General features: G+C 29.9%; 1 protein-coding gene and 1 pseudogene across 1 annotated transcript in view; one reads left to right on the top strand and one right to left on the bottom strand.

The window, feature by feature from the left end:
* Nucleotides 1-11,611: 11,611 nt before the first annotated feature.
* Nucleotides 11,612-14,008, bottom strand: LOC113377871 (annotated as a pseudogene).
* A 2,531-nt stretch (nt 14,009-16,539) lies between these two features.
* Nucleotides 16,540-18,679, top strand: part of LOC113377862 (cold shock domain-containing protein E1-like) — a 15,780-nt gene continuing 13,640 nt past the window's right edge. Inside the window, exon 1 of the mRNA XM_026618303.1 lies at nt 16,540-16,719. Coding sequence (XP_026474088.1) covers nt 16,540-16,719 — 180 coding nt within the window. The remainder of the gene's footprint in view (nt 16,720-18,679) is intronic.

Genomic DNA, 18,679 nt, shown 5'->3' with positions numbered 1-18,679 from the left:
AATTGACTCCAAAATTAAAAAAGTATTGAGGTTGCACAATACCTGTTGATTCGGCAAAATTGTTGATTTATACAGAAATTTGATTTTTAACTAAGAGCATAAAGTTGAAAAAAATGAAAAGTTGAAAAAAAATTAATTTAAACATCTAAATTGAAAAATTTGGGTACCTTCACGTTTCAGAGGTTTACTGAACATTTTGGCATACCTTAGAAAAAATTTGTGGATACAATTTTCGTCGACGATTTCGGGAGTACCTCTCAACCGATTTGAGTAATTCAAAAGCAATCGAATCTTACTGATAGAAAATTATGTTGACTAGTTTTTGGCAAAGACATGTCTAGCCGTTTTGGAGATACGGAGCACAGAGTGCAGAAAATAGAATTTAAGTTTTCGAGAGTATCTTGAAGTAAAACATTGTATATATTTTTCAATTCCACAAAAAAATAAAATAGAGAAAATTGACCCCAAAATTAAAAAAGTATTGGGGTTGCACAATTCTGTTGATTCAATACAAATTGTTTGATTTTTCACAAAAAATTGTTTTTTTGGTCTATATTTTCATAAAGCAAAATGATGTTTAGGAAATTACAATAAATAAGTTTAACTTTGCAATTCAGTTTATATAATTCTTAAAAATGTGAGATAAGATCCTTCATTCCAACTTCGCTTGATCTAGTTTGTTTATTCAATTTTCATGTAAACTTATGTAGACGTCATTGTCCAATTCATAAGGTCTTATTTTTCGTCTATAAAATACGTATAATAAAAGTTACAGTATTTATAATATTATATTTGAAAACATTTAAAATTCCTCGAATATTTATTAAGGTACGGCAAGTTCCAGCAACTTGCTTAAGGCACGATACCATGCAATACTAGTTATTATTCTATGTTGCAAATTTTTAGTTTTTATAAAATTAATTCAAAGATAATTCATTCAATATTTTAAAAAATGATAAAATATGATTTTGGAAAATGTTATAAGATTTTCCAGATTTAATTTAAAATTGATGAGGCAATTCTGCCGTAACAGAGCCCATAACATAGCGTTGTAAAAATGTGTTTCTATTTGCTGTGCAATCAGGCGTATTTTACATATGAACAAGCAAGAATGCACAAGATGTTATTGATAACAGAAGCTTTGAACTTGCAAATATATAGTTATTTTCACAGTTTCACTACCAAGAAAAATAAGTTCTGTTATTGGGGCAAAACTGCCCTACAAATTTACGTGTTTCTGTATTTTTATATATTTTTTTTCATTTTTCAGTCCAATCCTGGTGGTCGCTTCCTACCAGTACGAAGAATACTTCGACGGATCAATTGTCGCCGTCTGTTTGACCCAAGCAGATTCCTTCTGGCCAGCTCTGTTTTTCATATCTTCAATTTCTGTATTTTTTCTCATCCCTCTTGCCATCTTGGTCATTTTATACACCATAATAGCCAAAAACCTTATGGAAAATCCAATGACTGCAGTATCACACGGAAAAAACGGTAACAACATATACAAATATAGGCGGCAAGTCGTGGTGATGTTAGGGGCTGTGGTTTTATCCTTCTTTGTATGTCTGATGCCCTTTCGTGCCCTAACTTTGTGGATCATAGTGGTTCCACCAGAAACCATAATGTCTTTGGGCCTGGAAGGATACTACATCCTGCTGTACTTTTGCAGAATAATGCTGTACATAAACTCCGCCATCAACCCGATTTTATACAACTTGATGTCATCCAAGTTCCGGGAAGGTTTCATGAAACTTCTTGGTTGTCACAAATTACGACGACTCACCACTTCGAGTGATGGTAGAAAAAGTACTTTCAGAACTACTTCTAGTACTTTATCCAGCAATACTGATTCTTTTTGGAGACGATACAGTACCCAAAAAGCTGCAAAAGCAGGATCTCCTAAACATAAGAGCAAAATTGCAACTTTGTTGTTTCGGAAAGAAACTTTGGATGATGCTGAACCAAGACCGATTAGTAGTGTTGAAGCTCCTAGTAATACTGATCCTGATGAGATTAGAAGTTGTGCTGACAGAAGTAGTAAGAATAATAATAAGCAAAATTATGTGAGGAGTTTGGAAGAATCGCAGTTGGTGCATGAGTTGTCGTTTGCTAAAGAAAGTTTTGTCTAGGGATAAAGGACAAGTTTCAATACTCTTGAATTCAAATAGAATTTAAGTTTTCGAAAGTATCTTGAAGTAAAGAGTTGTATGTATTTTTCCACTACACAACAAAAATTTAAATAAAGAAAATTGACCCCAAAATTTAAAAACGTATTGGGGTTGCACAATTTCTGTTGATTCGGTACAAATTGTTTGATTTTTTTACATAAATTTTGATTTTTGGCCTATATCTTCATAAAAGAAAATGATGCTGAAAAAATTTCGCATTGAAAAATCGTAATTGTACAATGTCTAAATCGTAAATTTAGACAATTCAAAAACAAGGCTGAGGAAGTCTTAATCATCAATGAGGAAACATAAATGTTGCAGAAAAAAGGTAAAATTGTTCTGGAGGCCTAGAAAAAGTGAAGAAGTCGCAATTGGTCGCAACTTTGAATAAATGTTATCTAAAAAAATGAGAAAAAGCATTATGGAACATTATTTTTGAATATGTTATCTTTGGAAAAATCACATTTGAAACTTTTTTGATTCTTCTTTTTTGAGGGCTGGCAGAATGGCATACAAATTGCCTTTTGAATTTTCTATCTTTGAAAAAATCTTATTTATTTTTGAATGTGTTAACTTGAAATGGTAAATTTTCCATAACCATCCTGCCCATCTGGGTAAAACATTTTGAAAAAAATAATATTTTTTATTGTAAATTATCTTTATTGAGAACTTGTAAAACAAATTTAGTAACGTTTTACTAATGACTTTGTAAATAATTACAATTTTCAATAATTTCGAGACAAATATATTTTAATACTTTTATAATATTTTCAAAAAGGACCAAAGCATATAATTTGAAATACGTATTGGATAATAATTAAAAAATAATAAACTTAGGTCTGATGTTATTAGATATTAATGTAGAAGTAATATATCGAACATAATTTTTTAGAATATTTATTACACAATTTTGTTCACATACATTACATACATACATTACATTACATAAAATTTAGTTTATAATTTTTGCAGAATTACTCGCTATTGTTTTGGGTAACTAATGAGAAAATTTTATTAAAATTTTCTACGTACAAATTTCAGATTTGTAATTATTTTTAGTATTTACGATCTAATATATAATATTCTTGTTATTGATTAAACTTTGAGATTTAAATATTTGATTGTTATAAAATACTTTAAATAATTTAAATAAAACTTTGGTAATAGAAATATTAAATAAAATTAAAAACAAACATTCAATTTTAATTAATATTTTCATTACCAGTAGCAAACTTTTTAATTTTTTAAAATATTTTCAATCAATTTCACGAAGAATTGAAGAATTTCTCAAAGAAATTTTTTATATTTCAGATATAATTTAATAAATATTGTCATTAATAATAAATATATTTTATCACAATTTATCTAGTTCATTAATCAAGTAGACAAATTAAAATATAGAAAAAGCTTAAGAAAACTGTAAATTTATAGACTGATTAAGTAGATGTTAATTAATAAAAATTAGCTTTAATTTGTATATAGATTTGAACTTGTGTGGGATCATTTAGGAAAAAAATATCATTGAAATTAAATTTATTTTTGTAAAAGGAGTATCTATATATATATAATGTTTCAGAAACAGAAAATTCAATTTTCTAATTTTATGCTCTTAAAAACCGATTTCAAAATTTCAAAAGTTTCAATAATACAAAGATTTTCTGATGAAAACAAACTTTTCCTTTGAAATAATTAAAATAAAATTGACATTTACTAAATAATGTTTTTTTTAAATAATGATCTCATACCGGTTATTTCAAATTATGCAAATACCTGTATATGTTATACATAATTAATGTTATATAATTTTTTATATACTTAAATGTAAATGTGAGCTTAAATAGATTTGCATAGTGCTTTAAAATTATAAAATATATAAAGAAGTTGAAAATATATTGTTGACGATGGAAATCAAGCTGGTAATAAATGTAGTATATACTAGCTGTCCTGGCTTTTTTAAATTGTGTCAGTTATAACTATAACTCAAAATTTCGACATAAAAGTTATTTGACAAAATGTCTTCTTATATCCATTCAAAATTTAGAATCTTAATTTAAATAACCAAAATAAAATAATATAATCTAAAAAATCTATAAATATACATTTAATCATTAGTGAAATATTATTAATTAATTCATATGTCCAAATATTTTTACTTTTTTTTATTTTTGCATCGTCAACATAATACCAAAAAGTTTAAGGCTTTAAAAACCAAATTCGAATATTAGTATGAATAATTTCCAAAATATAGCAGTATGTAAATATAAATAATAATGAATTCATGAATTAAATTAGATTTATATATTGATGTCTAGTCAAATATAAGGTTTCTAAATAAATTGACAATAAAAGTATAAATAAACGAAATGAGTGTTACAATGTCAAATCCTTAATGTGTTAATGATTTATATTATTGTTATATATTATTTTATACTGGAATTGTATTAAATTTATTTTTGATGAATTTAATTTTTTATTTGAACAATTTGTTGAATAAAATATAAATACTTTTATTTTTTATTTTTTATATATATTTTTTTATTTTATTTTTAAAGTGTGACTAAAATGTATATATTTTTTTACTGTCTAAAACAGTGCTCGTTGGCCCTTAAATAATCTCTTTTCTAGTAATTTTGTATTTTTCTCTAAACTATGTAAAATATTTTTTAGAATTTGTTAAACATACTGAATGATGGCACACATACAGTATCGAAACGTACATAATATAGTCAAAAAATCTGAAAATCATAAATAAACTTGAATTATGCTTTTACTTTGATCTCAAATATCATCCAAATATAGTATAAATATTATCCAAAGAAACTTTGTATCCAAAACCATTATTAAAATATATAGATACATAATAAAAAAAAACTTCTTAAATTTTATCTAGTTATAAATAAAATTTAAAAAAAATACTGCCTGCCACAATAAAAAAAAATTCAAAATTACACTGCCTATGAAAAATATTCGATAGTTATATAAATTTTTAAGACAATATAACAATACCAAAAAAAAAATTAAAAGAAATTTTTCAATAAAATGTGATACACCAAAATTTGCTGCATTTATAATTATTTTATAGAATTAGTAAACTAATAAAAGTCTACTTAGTAAATTAAATTTTACTCAGTAAATTAAAAGTTAACATTTCTTAATATATTTTTGTTACTAATTAGATTAAGCTTTGTAAATGCGATATTTTTATTTAAGTAGCATTTGTATAAACTATTTAATATGTATAGTAGAAATTATTATTATATGAATATATATATATATATATATATATATATATATATATATATTTGTGTTACTATAAGTAAAAATGATTGTATCGTTGCTTTACTTTTAAACATAAAGATAAACTTTGGAATTTGAATAAATAATTTTTATATAGAAGTATAACAATATATTAAAAATTTAATTTTGGTACGTGATGGAAATTGTAAGATTTTTTTATAATATTGAATATAATTTTAATAAACATATTACTAAATGTCTATAATCGATATATAGTATTAAAAATATATTGCTTCGCCTATGTAGTAAATGTTGCGCAAAACTAATTTTATTAACTATTATTGTAATAATAAGAGTAATTTGTACATATCAAACATTATTTAAATAAACTCTGTACTAAATCGATTTGTTTTTATTTTATAAATAAATAAAAGTAACTAGTTGAAAGTGTCATTTTGCCTTAAGGCAAGTTGCATAAACTTCCCGATATATGTAAATAACCGACTTAATCAATAAAAAATGAATTAATGAATAGTGATTAAAAAAGTATTCCGAGTAGATTTATTACACATAATTGAAAACGAACAAACAGGTTAACTCGGAGTATTTTCTAAAAGCAAATTTTCAAAAATCAACAATTGTTATAATTGAACCAGTTTCCGTAAGACTTTAATGGTTTTACTACAGGCCTACAAATAACTTAATTATGATAATTAATTGTCAAATTTTCAGATTTTTCAAGTTGCTTAACCTCATTATTGATTAAGATTATTAACTTAATTTACAAAATTAACATTTGAAGAAGTTTTCGCGATTGGCTTGAAAACAAAGTATCACTTATGCCTTTTTTAAATATTGCAAATTTTTCTAGTATTAAACATTTGTCAATGAAGATAATTAGCAACATTAACTTCTTGTAAGGTAAGTTATGGTGGACGTCTAAAAATCAAAAGTGATTTTTTTTTATTTTTGACCAGGAGGTCAAATCAGTGATTCCCAAAATGGTCCACATAGACCCTCTGGGGTCCATGGCAACTTTCGAGGGGTCCACGGCAGGGAAAACAAAATTTGGGGGTCTACAAAATAAAAATAGGGGCCCACGGCACATTTAGAAATGAACCAAAAAGTAAAGAAAAACATTGCATATGAATTTTAGTATTAAGCGCGGAGCCAACGACCCATTGACCACGCATATCTCGAAAACTATTGTACGTCCCAACTTTAAATTTTTGTCACATTCTTAGTAAGGTACAGTAACAATATGTGCCAAGTTTCATCAAAATCGCAATATGTGTTTTTGAGAACATACCATCTGTTTAAATGTTAGTATTGAGCGTGGAGCCAACGACCCATCGACCACGCATATCTCGAAAACTATTGGACGTCCCAACTTTAAATTTTTGTCACATTCTTAGTAAGGTACAGTAACAATATGTGCCAAGTTTCATCAAAATCGCAATATGTGTTTCTGAGAACATAGCACCTATTTAAATACTAGTATTGAGCGTGGGGCCAACGACCCATTGACCACGCATATCTCGAAAACTATTGGACGTCCCAACTTTAAATTTTTGTCACATTCTTAGTAAGGTACAGTAACAATATGTGCCAAGTTTCATCAAAATCGCAATATGTGTTTTTGAGAACATACCATCTGTTTAAATGTTAGTATTGAGCGCGGAGCCAGCGACCCATCGACCACGCATATCTCGAAAACTATTGGACGTCCCAACTTTAAATTTTTGTCACATTCTTATTAAGGTACAGTAACAATATGTGCCAAGTTTCATCAAAATCGCAATATGTGTTTCTGAGAACATAGCACCTATTTAAATACTAGTATTGAGCGTGGAGCCAACGACCCATCGACCACGCATATCTCGAAAACTATTGGACGCCCCAACTTTAAATTTTTGTCACATTCTTAGTAAGGTACAGTAACAATATGTGCCAAGTTTCATCAAAATCGCAATATGTGTTTCTGAGAACATAGCACCTATTTAAATACTAGTATTGAGCGTGGAGCCAACGACCCATCGACCACGCATATCTCGAAAACTATTGGACGTCCCAACTTTAAATTTTTGTCACATTCTTATTAAGGTACAGTAACAATATGTGCCAAGTTTCATCAAAATCGCAATATGTGTTTCTGAGAACATAGCACCTATTTAAATACTAGTATTGAGCGTGGAGCCAACGACCCATCGACCACGCATATCTCGAAAACTATTGGACGTCCCAACTTTAAATTTTTGTCACATTCTTATTAAGGTACAGTAACAATATGTGCCAAGTTTCATCAAAATCGCAATATGTGTTTCTGAGAACATAGCACCTATTTAAATACTAGTATTGAGCGTGGAGCCAACGACCCATCGACCACGCATATCTCGAAAACTATTGGACGTCCCAACTTTAAATTTTTGTCACATTCTTATTAAGGTACAGTAACAATATGTGCCAAGTTTCATCAAAATCGCAATATGTGTTTCTGAGAACATAGCACCTATTTAAATACTAGTATTGAGCGTGGAGCCAACGACCCATCGACCACGCATATCTCGAAAACTATTGGACGTCCCAACTTTAAATTTTTGTCACATTCTTATTAAGGTACAGTAACAATATGTGCCAAGTTTCATCAAAATCGCAATATGTGTTTCTGAGAACATAGCACCTATTTAAATACTAGTATTGAGCGTGGAGCCAACGACCCATCGACCACGCATATCTCGAAAACTATTGGACGTCCCAACTTTAAATTTTTGTCACATTCTTAGTAAGGTACAGTAACAATATGTGCCAAGTTTCATCAAAATCGCAATATGTGTTTCTGAGAACATAGCACCTATTTAAATACTAGTATTGAGCGTGGAGCCAACGACCCATCGACCACGCATATCTCGAAAACTATTGGACGTCCCAACTTTAAATTTTTGTCACATTCTTAGTAAGGTACAGTAACAATATGTGCCAAGTTTCATCAAAATCGCAATATGTGTTTCTGAGAACATAGCACCTATTTAAATACTAGTATTGAGCGTGGAGCCAACGACCCATCGACCACGCATATCTCGAAAACTATTGGACGTCCCAACTTTAAATTTTTGTCACATTCTTAGTAAGGTACAGTAACAATATGTGCCAAGTTTCATCAAAATCGCAATATGTGTTTCTGAGAACATAGCACCTATTTAAATACTAGTATTGAGCGTGGAGCCAACGACCCATCGACCACGCATATCTCGAAAACTATTGGACGTCCCAACTTTAAATTTTTGTCACATTCTTAGTAAGGTACAGTAACAATATGTGCCAAGTTTCATCAAAATCGCAATATGTGTTTCTGAGAACATAGCACCTATTTAAATACTAGTATTGAGCGTGGAGCCAACGACCCATCGACCACGCATATCTCGAAAACTATTGGACGTCCCAACTTTAAATTTTTGTCACATTCTTAGTAAGGTACAGTAACAATATGTGCCAAGTTTCATCAAAATCGCAATATGTGTTTCTGAGAACATAGCACCTATTTAAATACTAGTATTGAGCGTGGAGCCAACGACCCATCGACCACGCATATCTCGAAAACTATTGGACGTCCCAACTTTAAATTTTTGTCACATTCTTATTAAGGTACAGTAACAATATGTGCCAAGTTTCATCAAAATCGCAATATGTGTTTCTGAGAACATAGCACCTATTTAAATACTAGTATTGAGCGTGGAGCCAACGACCCATCGACCACGCATATCTCGAAAACTATTGGACGTCCCAACTTTAAATTTTTGTCACATTCTTAGTAAGGTACAGTAACAATATGTGCCAAGTTTCATCAAAATCGCAATATGTGTTTCTGAGAACATAGCACCTATTTAAATACTAGTATTGAGCGTGGAGCCAACGACCCATCGACCACGCATATCTCGAAAACTATTGGACGTCCCAACTTTAAATTTTTGTCACATTCTTAGTAAGGTACAGTAACAATATGTGCCAAGTTTCATCAAAATCGCAATATGTGTTTCTGAGAACATAGCACCTATTTAAATACTAGTATTGAGCGTGGAGCCAACGACCCATCGACCACGCATATCTCGAAAACTATTGGACGTCCCAACTTTAAATTTTTGTCACATTCTTATTAAGGTACAGTAACAATATGTGCCAAGTTTCATCAAAATCGCAATATGTGTTTCTGAGAACATAGCACCTATTTAAATACTAGTATTGAGCGTGGAGCCAACGACCCATCGACCACGCATATCTCGAAAACTATTGGACGTCCCAACTTTAAATTTTTGTCACATTCTTAGTAAGGTACAGTAACAATATGTGCCAAGTTTCATCAAAATCGCAATATGTGTTTTTGAGAACATACCATCTGTTAAACTAGTAGTATTGAGCGCGGAGCCAGCGACCCATTGACCACGCATATCTCGAAAACTATTGAACGGCCCGACTTTAAATTTTGGTCACAAAAATAAAAAGAAGAAAAATATGAATTAGGCTCCAAATTGCTTCCCCTTTTACCATATTCTCTAGATCTGTTCCCTAGCGACCATATACCAATCTCAGATCTTAAAAGGATGCTTTCTATGAAGGAACTTTAACAAAATGATGAAATGATAGCTGAATTTTATGACAAAGTACAAATCGCATTAAAAAAATGTTTTCGAAAAGTTTGAAGTTCGCTATAATCGTTATATCGTCTTCGAAGAAACTATATTTCATAAAAAAAAAAGAAATTTACCAAAAAAATGGGTTTTTCTTAGTTATCCTACGGATTTATTGAGTGATGTGAAATATATCGTTTCCAGATATTTGATGGGTATTTGTAATTTTAATATCAAGCATTGCGAAAATTCGATTTAAACGTATACTTTCTGAGAACGCGGTACAATCCGGGCCGAAAATTGTTTTTGTAAAAACCCGGATCACTTGATGGAAATCCTCGACTGTTTCAGCGAATCTGGTACATGTGTTCACTTTTATATAGGGGATCCATAACAAAACAAAAAACATTTCAAGGGGTCCACGGCACAAACAAGTTTGGGAACCTATGGTTTAGTATGTCCATTAAGACCAAGTACTCTATCGTTATACCAAGTAAATCGTTTAATTTTAATTTTAACAAACGTCAAAAAAAACTATTAATTTTCTCAAACTTATTCAATAACTTTTAGCCGTTTTATTTCAGTAAGTTCTATAAGACCATGATATATATCGCCAAAAAAAAGTTCCATAAAAATCGGCTGAATTTTTTTTTCGACAGTTAATTGCAAGAAAACGGCTCGGTAGATTTTCACTCAAAACTAATCAGTATCATCCCCAACTAATCTTTCGAACAGTTTTTGAATTTTTAAATCGATTCGGTAGTGTGAGCTTAAATGTGGACGAAAAATTTAATACTTTTTTTTTCAAATTACAAAGTAACGGCTCGGCAGATCGTCGCACAAAACTGACAAACGATTATCCTCATTTAAATACATCAAATGGCTTTTAAATTTCTGAAATCGGGTCTGGCGTTTTTGAGAAAACGTCGAATAAAGGTCTAATTTCGACAAATGCCAAAAAACGATACTAATTTTTGCAAACTTTGACGAATTTTTGAAATATGCTGAAAAGTGAAAAAAATTTCGTCCACATTTTAGCGCGCAAATAGATTTTAGGAATTCAAAAACTGTTCGAAAAATATTAGTTGGAAATCGATCTGACTAGTGGCACAACGTTCGCCGGGTCAGCTAGTATATATATATATATATATATATATATATATATATATATATCTAAATTACGTGCGGCCCAAAATAAAATTTTCAAATTTAAATTGACCCGCGGGTTGAAAAATCAGATTCAGCTAATACTTTTGAGTGTAACAAAATATGTACTATATAATAAATTATAAATATTATTTAACTTACTTTCAACATTTTTATTTTGTTTAACATTACATATTTTATATTTCATCTATTCATATATTATATATTATTTATATCTCTTACATTTGTGGAGTCTATCATAAATACTATTCTTAAAAAACTATTCTCATTTTTCAATAAGATTTACACAACATGGAATCTAATCTCATAGTACGATTTGAAAATAAGCATTTTCATCTAAGTCATGACAAAAATTCAAATACATCTTATTGTGCATTAATATTTGGTCCTTTGACTAGGAAATTCACTAAACAATTAATGGATAAATAATTCTGGAAAATGTGTTTCATACGTAGGCTCCATTGCTAAAGTCTCGTTTGATGGTAAAGCATTAACACCACGTAAGTTTTTGGAAAATTTTAATGAACTGAATATGTCGTTTAATTTGTTGCGTAAAAGTTCATGCTGTGGTTTGTTCGTGTTAAAAGTTCATCAAATGTTTCATTCCTAAATGCCTTGGCAAGCCGTTTATATTGTTCCTCTTGCAGTAGTTGTTCAGACTCAGTTTGTTCATTTACTGCTCGTTTCATGACATCAAAAGAATATTCTTCGGTGTTGATCTTTCTGGATAAACCTGGTGAACTCGCAGCACTGTCTACATCGTTATTTAAAGAGCTCAAATCCGTGGCACTTCCTAAAGAAGTGCCAGCCTCGACCCAACTGTGTCTGTGACCCATGTTCATAGTTATCGGGCAATGTGCAAAGTGAGCTAATTGTTTTAATGAAGATCCATCGACACCAACTAATTTCAAGCCTTCGATTAATGTGTTTTGATCGATCATGAGATGTTGCAAGCTGGATAAAGGTCTTGTTTGGGAACTATCGTAGTGGCTTAAAAGCGGTGGTAGCAAGTAAGGTGCTTCTGTCCTTCGTGCTTCAATAATCTTTTCAGAGTATTCACGTAAGGGTGATACAGATAGTACTTGTGGTACCATGTTGAAAACAGCGATTGTCAAGGATGTTATGTGGTATCGTTGAGCAGGTGTCAATTGTGGATTTGCTATAGCCATTTGCTGAATGCTTAGTATGAGTTGTAAATAATCTACTATAGTCTCATTTGAAGCCAGTTCAATACAAATTAATGCAAGTGTTGTATACACAGCCTTCACATTTCTATATCAGTATCATCTAACTGAAGAGAGTTATATAAACTACTATAAATTGCAGAACCGTGTTTGTTAATAAATATTATATCAGAACGAGAAGATTGTTCCAAGTTCAAATCCTTTGTAGTAATATCAATACTTGGTTCAGATAATTTCAAGCCATTTTTATGTCTGTCTAATAAAGTATGAAATATATTTTGTACCAAAACCCTCATTTTTGCATCAGGAGCACACGCCATTTTCAACAAAGGCTCCAAAAACGACAATTGGAACGTTTTATCAAGATGCACACTGCGATACTTTGTAGCAACCTTCAACAAAGATTTTAACAATATACTTTGCAAAAGAACATCAGACTTTTGCAAGTCCCTGCAAGGATACGGAACTTTATTCATAATAAACATCATAATTTCAATTTTCTGATAATCAGGTAGATGATTAGCAAATTCTCCAAGAGCATTTATAAGACTCTCCTGATACTGATTCTCTACTACTGTCGGTTCAACATTCCTTGACACACTCTTTTTCAAATTAGACATTAAAGAATTAATTATTTCTAATACTGAAGGTCCTACACTCTCGCCTGCGGCTATAGCTATAATTTAGATAAAACATCAGCAATACTTGTGCGAATTTTAGGATTAGATTCAGAATTTTCATCTAAATGGGTCATCAATGCTTCAACAACCGTGTATGAATATTGTACTTGTATAGCAGACATTATAGTCCTGAAAGTTCGTATAGCAAAAGTATTTGGTACCCACAATTGATGACTATCGAGATGCCTCAAAACAGGTTTAAGTACACAATGTATATGTCCGAATGAAGCACGACCAACAACTTCCCGTAAACATTCCTCAGCTAAAACCGGTGGTAACACTTCCTGGTTTCTAGAGTCCATACAAACATTAGTCTCACACGTTTGGCAATTTTGTAAATTGAATAGTAATGATGGTACAATTTTATCCATGTGCTGTTTGTTCCAAATGTTCTCAACAAGATCATCGGACACAGTTTTTCTTACTACACCCTGCAAACCTTGAACACCAGCCAAACGCAACTGGTTTCTAGTATCGGTATCTTTATGACTGCTGTGACACATTGAAGAAAACTTGGATACAAAGAAGTCGTAACTTCGGTGATAAGAAGGAGTGTCTTCTTCAATGTTAGCGAAATGGACAAACGAGTGAGTAGCTAGGATTTGTAGCTGGGGTTCTGAGGACTCTAAGAGTCTTTGAATCATTTTTAAGAAACTGTGTCCAAATACATTTAATGTTTTGGCATGTGAAGCTTTTAGGAGGCGATCCATAGCATCCATGGCAATAATAACAAAACCATACCTTCTGCGATTTATGTCCCTGCTAGCTTTTTGGTACAGATAGTCTCCGATTCTATCCAACTTTTCTGGAGATGATAAAGAATAAAATATCAATTTGTCCATATTGGCTTTTACTAAACCTTCATCAGGATCCACTGGAAATATGTTATCGACTAATCTTTTGTATCTAGGCAATAATGCCGAACAACAGACACAACAACCAATCATTGTTTATTATATTATTTACTAAACACTAATATAAATAGTTTTAAATTGTATTATACTTTTATGCAATTTTTGACAGTTCGTAAATGACATTTCAATGGAACCATAGAGTGTATTCGTAAAGATGCGACGCTTACGTTCACTTATCTAAAGCCATTGGCACACTAGGCGAATAGACTGGAAGCCATAGATAAATAACCATGGGGCAAGAAGCCCTCTTTATTAATAATTATATAATTTATTAATAATTATATAATTATATAATTATGGAATCGTGCTTTAAGGCAAGTTGCTGGAACTTCCTGTACCGTAATGAATTATTCGAAAAATATTAAATGATATGAAATATATTATTATAAATGCAATAACTTCCATTATCCGTATTTTATAGACAAAAATATAAGAGCTTAAAAATTGAACGACGACGGTTATATAAGTTTACACGAAGAGTAAATTAATCAATTTAAAAGAATTATATAAACTGAATTGCAAAGTTAAAATTATTTATTTAAAGTATATAAGTGAGCTTTAGCACTTTAGCCATAATTAAAACTAAAATCTGAATTCTTTTCAATATTGAAAAGAAAAACATTTTTTTGAAAATTAAAAATGCAGTTTTATAAAATTTCAAAACCCCAAAAAAAGGTTTTCCTGAAAAACTATCGTTTCGTCACAACAAGCAAAAAAGTTTTATGGATCAATCAAATCGGATGATTACGAGTACTTCTCTCAAAAACTGCAATTTAGCTATGTATCTCCAAAACGGTTAGACCTGCCTTTACTTAAAACAAATCACCATTTCTCCCCATCATTTCAAATTGAATGTTTTTTGAATCATTCAAATCGGGTACTCCGCTCTCTCAAAAATTCGATTTCTAATTTGCTCTGAATCTCCGAAACGGCTGGACTTGCCTTTGCCAAAAACTAATCAGCACATCTCCATATCAATAGAAATCGAATGGTTCTGGAATAATTGAAATCGGTTTATCCGTGCTACCGAAAACGTAGACAAAAAATTGTATCCGTGCACACATATACACATACACACATGCATCCATTTTTTCTAAGGTATGTCAAAATGTTCAGAAACCTCTTGAACGTAAAGATATGCAAAAAAAAATCCATTTTTGGACGATTACAATAACTTACCGTACGACATAATAATAAATAATAAAGTTATAGTAAACAGTTTATTTTTTTAAAGAAAAATGAGACAGTTGTTCAAAGTTCAAATGTGAAATCGTTCAATTTTCAAATTATTAATAAAAATGATGTCAAGATATTCTATCTCCGAAAATATTTAATTTAATACTTTTTAATTTTGAAAATGAAATTAAATAATTTTTTTTTAAAAAAAATGGAGACCTCTAGTTCACCAAAATAAAATCATTATTGGCGATCATATAAAAAACTTGAACTATTGTTTAACAATAATAACAATTGCATATTCAAAGATTTTTATATATCAATTGTTATTAAATATAATATATATATATATATATATATATTTAAATAATATATTCATATATAAATTGATATCTAAAAATCTTTAAAACGTAATTGCTCGCTATTACATTATCAGATAAAATAAATCATTTGACGTTGTACGGAAATCTAATTTCCTGAAAACCGAATAATTTTCGTTGAAACTTATTAAAACTAAATATGTCTATTGTTGTTAACAATTATCTGTTTTTGAATAAAAAATTCTGAACTCTAGAACTATCTAAAATCTAAAAATACGTATTACTACTTTAATATTTGTCGCAAACCCTAGCCCAAAATTAATAAAACTAAATTTCGCAAAAATGGGTTTTTAAATTATTTATAACAATGTCTTTGTTATATTTGTTTGCAGAGAAGTGCATTGTTGGGTATGTAATTTTAATAAATAAAATTAATAACAGTCTTATATTTGTGACTAAATTTTTAGAATTAAGTATAAACTCTTATTATTAACTCAAATATGTATTTCCAAAAGTAAGTAATAAATTTTATTTTAATTACTGACTTATATTTTAATAAATAAAAATATAGGTCGGTTTAATTATAGTTTTTATACTTTAGATTAAAATAATACTCAATCAATATAATTATTTTCTAACATAAATATTTGTTTAATTTTAATTTTCAGACAAATTACAGGTTTAACTTTCTCTCAGCCAAAAATGACTTCATAGACAATTCCTTTGCAATTATTCACAAATTCGAAGTAAAAAAGCTAAATCGAACATACAGCTACATAAATTTGAATTACACAAATGTCCAAACATTCCATAATTGTTCGGTACGTAAAACGATATTTTTGAAAAAATGAATTTTATCATATATATATATATATATATATATATATATATATATATTATAGAGAGAGAGAGAGAGAGAGAGATTTATAAAAGATTAAAGTAATTTATTTTACTAATTGGATTATTCAAATAATTCAATTGCTTTTATTTATTAAATTTACTAGGGTATTAACCTTTGTTCCAATTTATTACTAGGCTACAGGTGCCCTTCTCAAGTACACAAATAACATGTACAAAGAATGGATACCAGATACAAGGGTGGACCTTTGCACCTTTATTGGCAATAAGGGTCAAAATGGAGGCAAAAATTCATTGAGTGAAGCTTTTCTTGCCAAAATTAGACAACCTCTCATAGATATATTACTGGGGCCTGGACAAAAGTTTCCTTCGTCCTGCCCTGTTCAAGCGGTGAGAAAAATATATAAATAGAGTGTAGACTAAAAATGTAGTTTTGTAAAAATCAAAAATGGATTTTTCTGCATAACTTTACGTTTCAGAGGATTCTGAACATTTTGGCATACCTTAGAAAAAATGGATGTATGTATGTGTGAGTGTTTTTTTTGTTATTGTCGAAAGAAATGCCTTTTCCCAGACTGGTGTTTTGTGTGTGTATGTGTGTGTGTATTATTTATTTCAATCCGACAAATCAAATGACTGTGAGTCGGACATACTACTCACTGAGCTATTTCCGACACGATTTTAGCATATCAATAAACAAAAAACGCTCCTGAAACCTTTAGTTGAATCCTTATGTCCTATTTATAACTTTCACAGTTTTAAATTTATTTCCAAACATCCCTTGTTCATTCCGTATTTTTTCTAAAGATCTGATTTTTTTATAATAATATATATATTTATCAACAGAGTTTTCTTGTAAAATTGAACCAAAATCCAAATCACTATAAATACTTGCAAATTATAACACAGCTCTATGGTTTAATTAGTTACAATATTAACACATGTAGCGCTAATGATCTTATTATTGGTTAATTACGAATGTCTAATTTTGCACAGGATGATTATAAGTTAATAAGAGTCAAGAATGACAGACGATGTAAGGAACTAACACTATAATGCATTATTCACTGAATTTCACTAAATATTTATATTAACCCTTTCGACTCGGATTTAAAAATTTATATAAATCTCGGAATTCGCGAGTGGAAAGGGTTAATAAGTAGAAAAAGTGTAGAAGTTATTCCAGTAGATTAGATGTGATGTATATTTAAACCGGCAGAGTGTTTGTTGATTTATATTTCAATTTGATTGAATATTTGCTATAATTTAATATTATCTAATACCTAATACGATTGTGATAGCAAATTTAGTTTTAAATAACCGATTACTAAAATTCAATAATTTTTATTTCAAACTTTGCGCCATTAATTTGAATGCCAAAAGCAGCGCCCTCACGTCTGAGTGTAGGACCCTTTAACTATCCCTTTTGAAGGTAAAAATCGAAAACGAGAAACGTCTATATGAAGATAACATATTTTTTAATATTCTCTAGGGTTAATTACTTCATATTTATTATTTAAGAAACAGGCAATTATAAATTATATATTTCTTTTTTTTTCAGGATAATTACTATCTGAAAGCTCACGTAAATGAGGATGCTTTTCCTGGTTTTCTTTTCCCGGCGGGAAAATGGAAATTTACTTTGAGTATAGCAGCAAATGGAAAACGTGCATTTACCAAAGGCAACGTCGTTTCGAAATAATACATTTCGTGTCCGAAACTCAAAAGAAAAGAGGCTAATTTATATAAAAAATATAAATTTACTCCTTTTTCAGTATCGAGTAGAAATTTTTGAAAAAATATCAGTTTTGTAGAATGACTAGATAATTTTCATGTAATATTGACACTTGGAATGTATACAAGTTATTTGAAATAAAAATGTCTTTATGAATTTTTTGAAATGCGCCTCTGATGATTGAAATCTAAATATACAACTATATTTATATATGGATTATTATCGTTGCATGCGTGCATACGACTATATATATGCATATCTATCCTAAGCGATATATAATATATATATATATATATATATATATATATATATATATACCATTGTATATCAGTATATTTATATTTATATATTGTTGTTTCGGGGCCATTGACATAAGTGCTGGGAGCAATCACAAGAACAAACTGTTTCTTATCACATTTGAACTCTCTACCCTGTACCACGCACACTTCAATTCAAATGACACAGATTTCGAGCAGTTATTAACAAGAAACTACATATACTTAATTATAATAAATCGACTAGTTGAAAAAAAAATGAAACACCCACATCCAAATCCCATTCAATGCACAGATAAACTAGTGGTGTATGACATCGTGCTTATTAAGGCAAATTGCT

Source organism: Ctenocephalides felis, unplaced genomic scaffold (assembly GCF_003426905.1).
Source record: "Ctenocephalides felis isolate EL2017-DRISC unplaced genomic scaffold, ASM342690v1 CF-g0.4_SCAFFOLD_00845, whole genome shotgun sequence".
In the NCBI taxonomy this organism is placed as follows: domain Eukaryota; kingdom Metazoa; phylum Arthropoda; class Insecta; order Siphonaptera; family Pulicidae; genus Ctenocephalides; species Ctenocephalides felis.
Note: the sequence above shows the minus strand (reverse complement) of the source record. Positions and strands in the feature narration are given on the sequence as shown.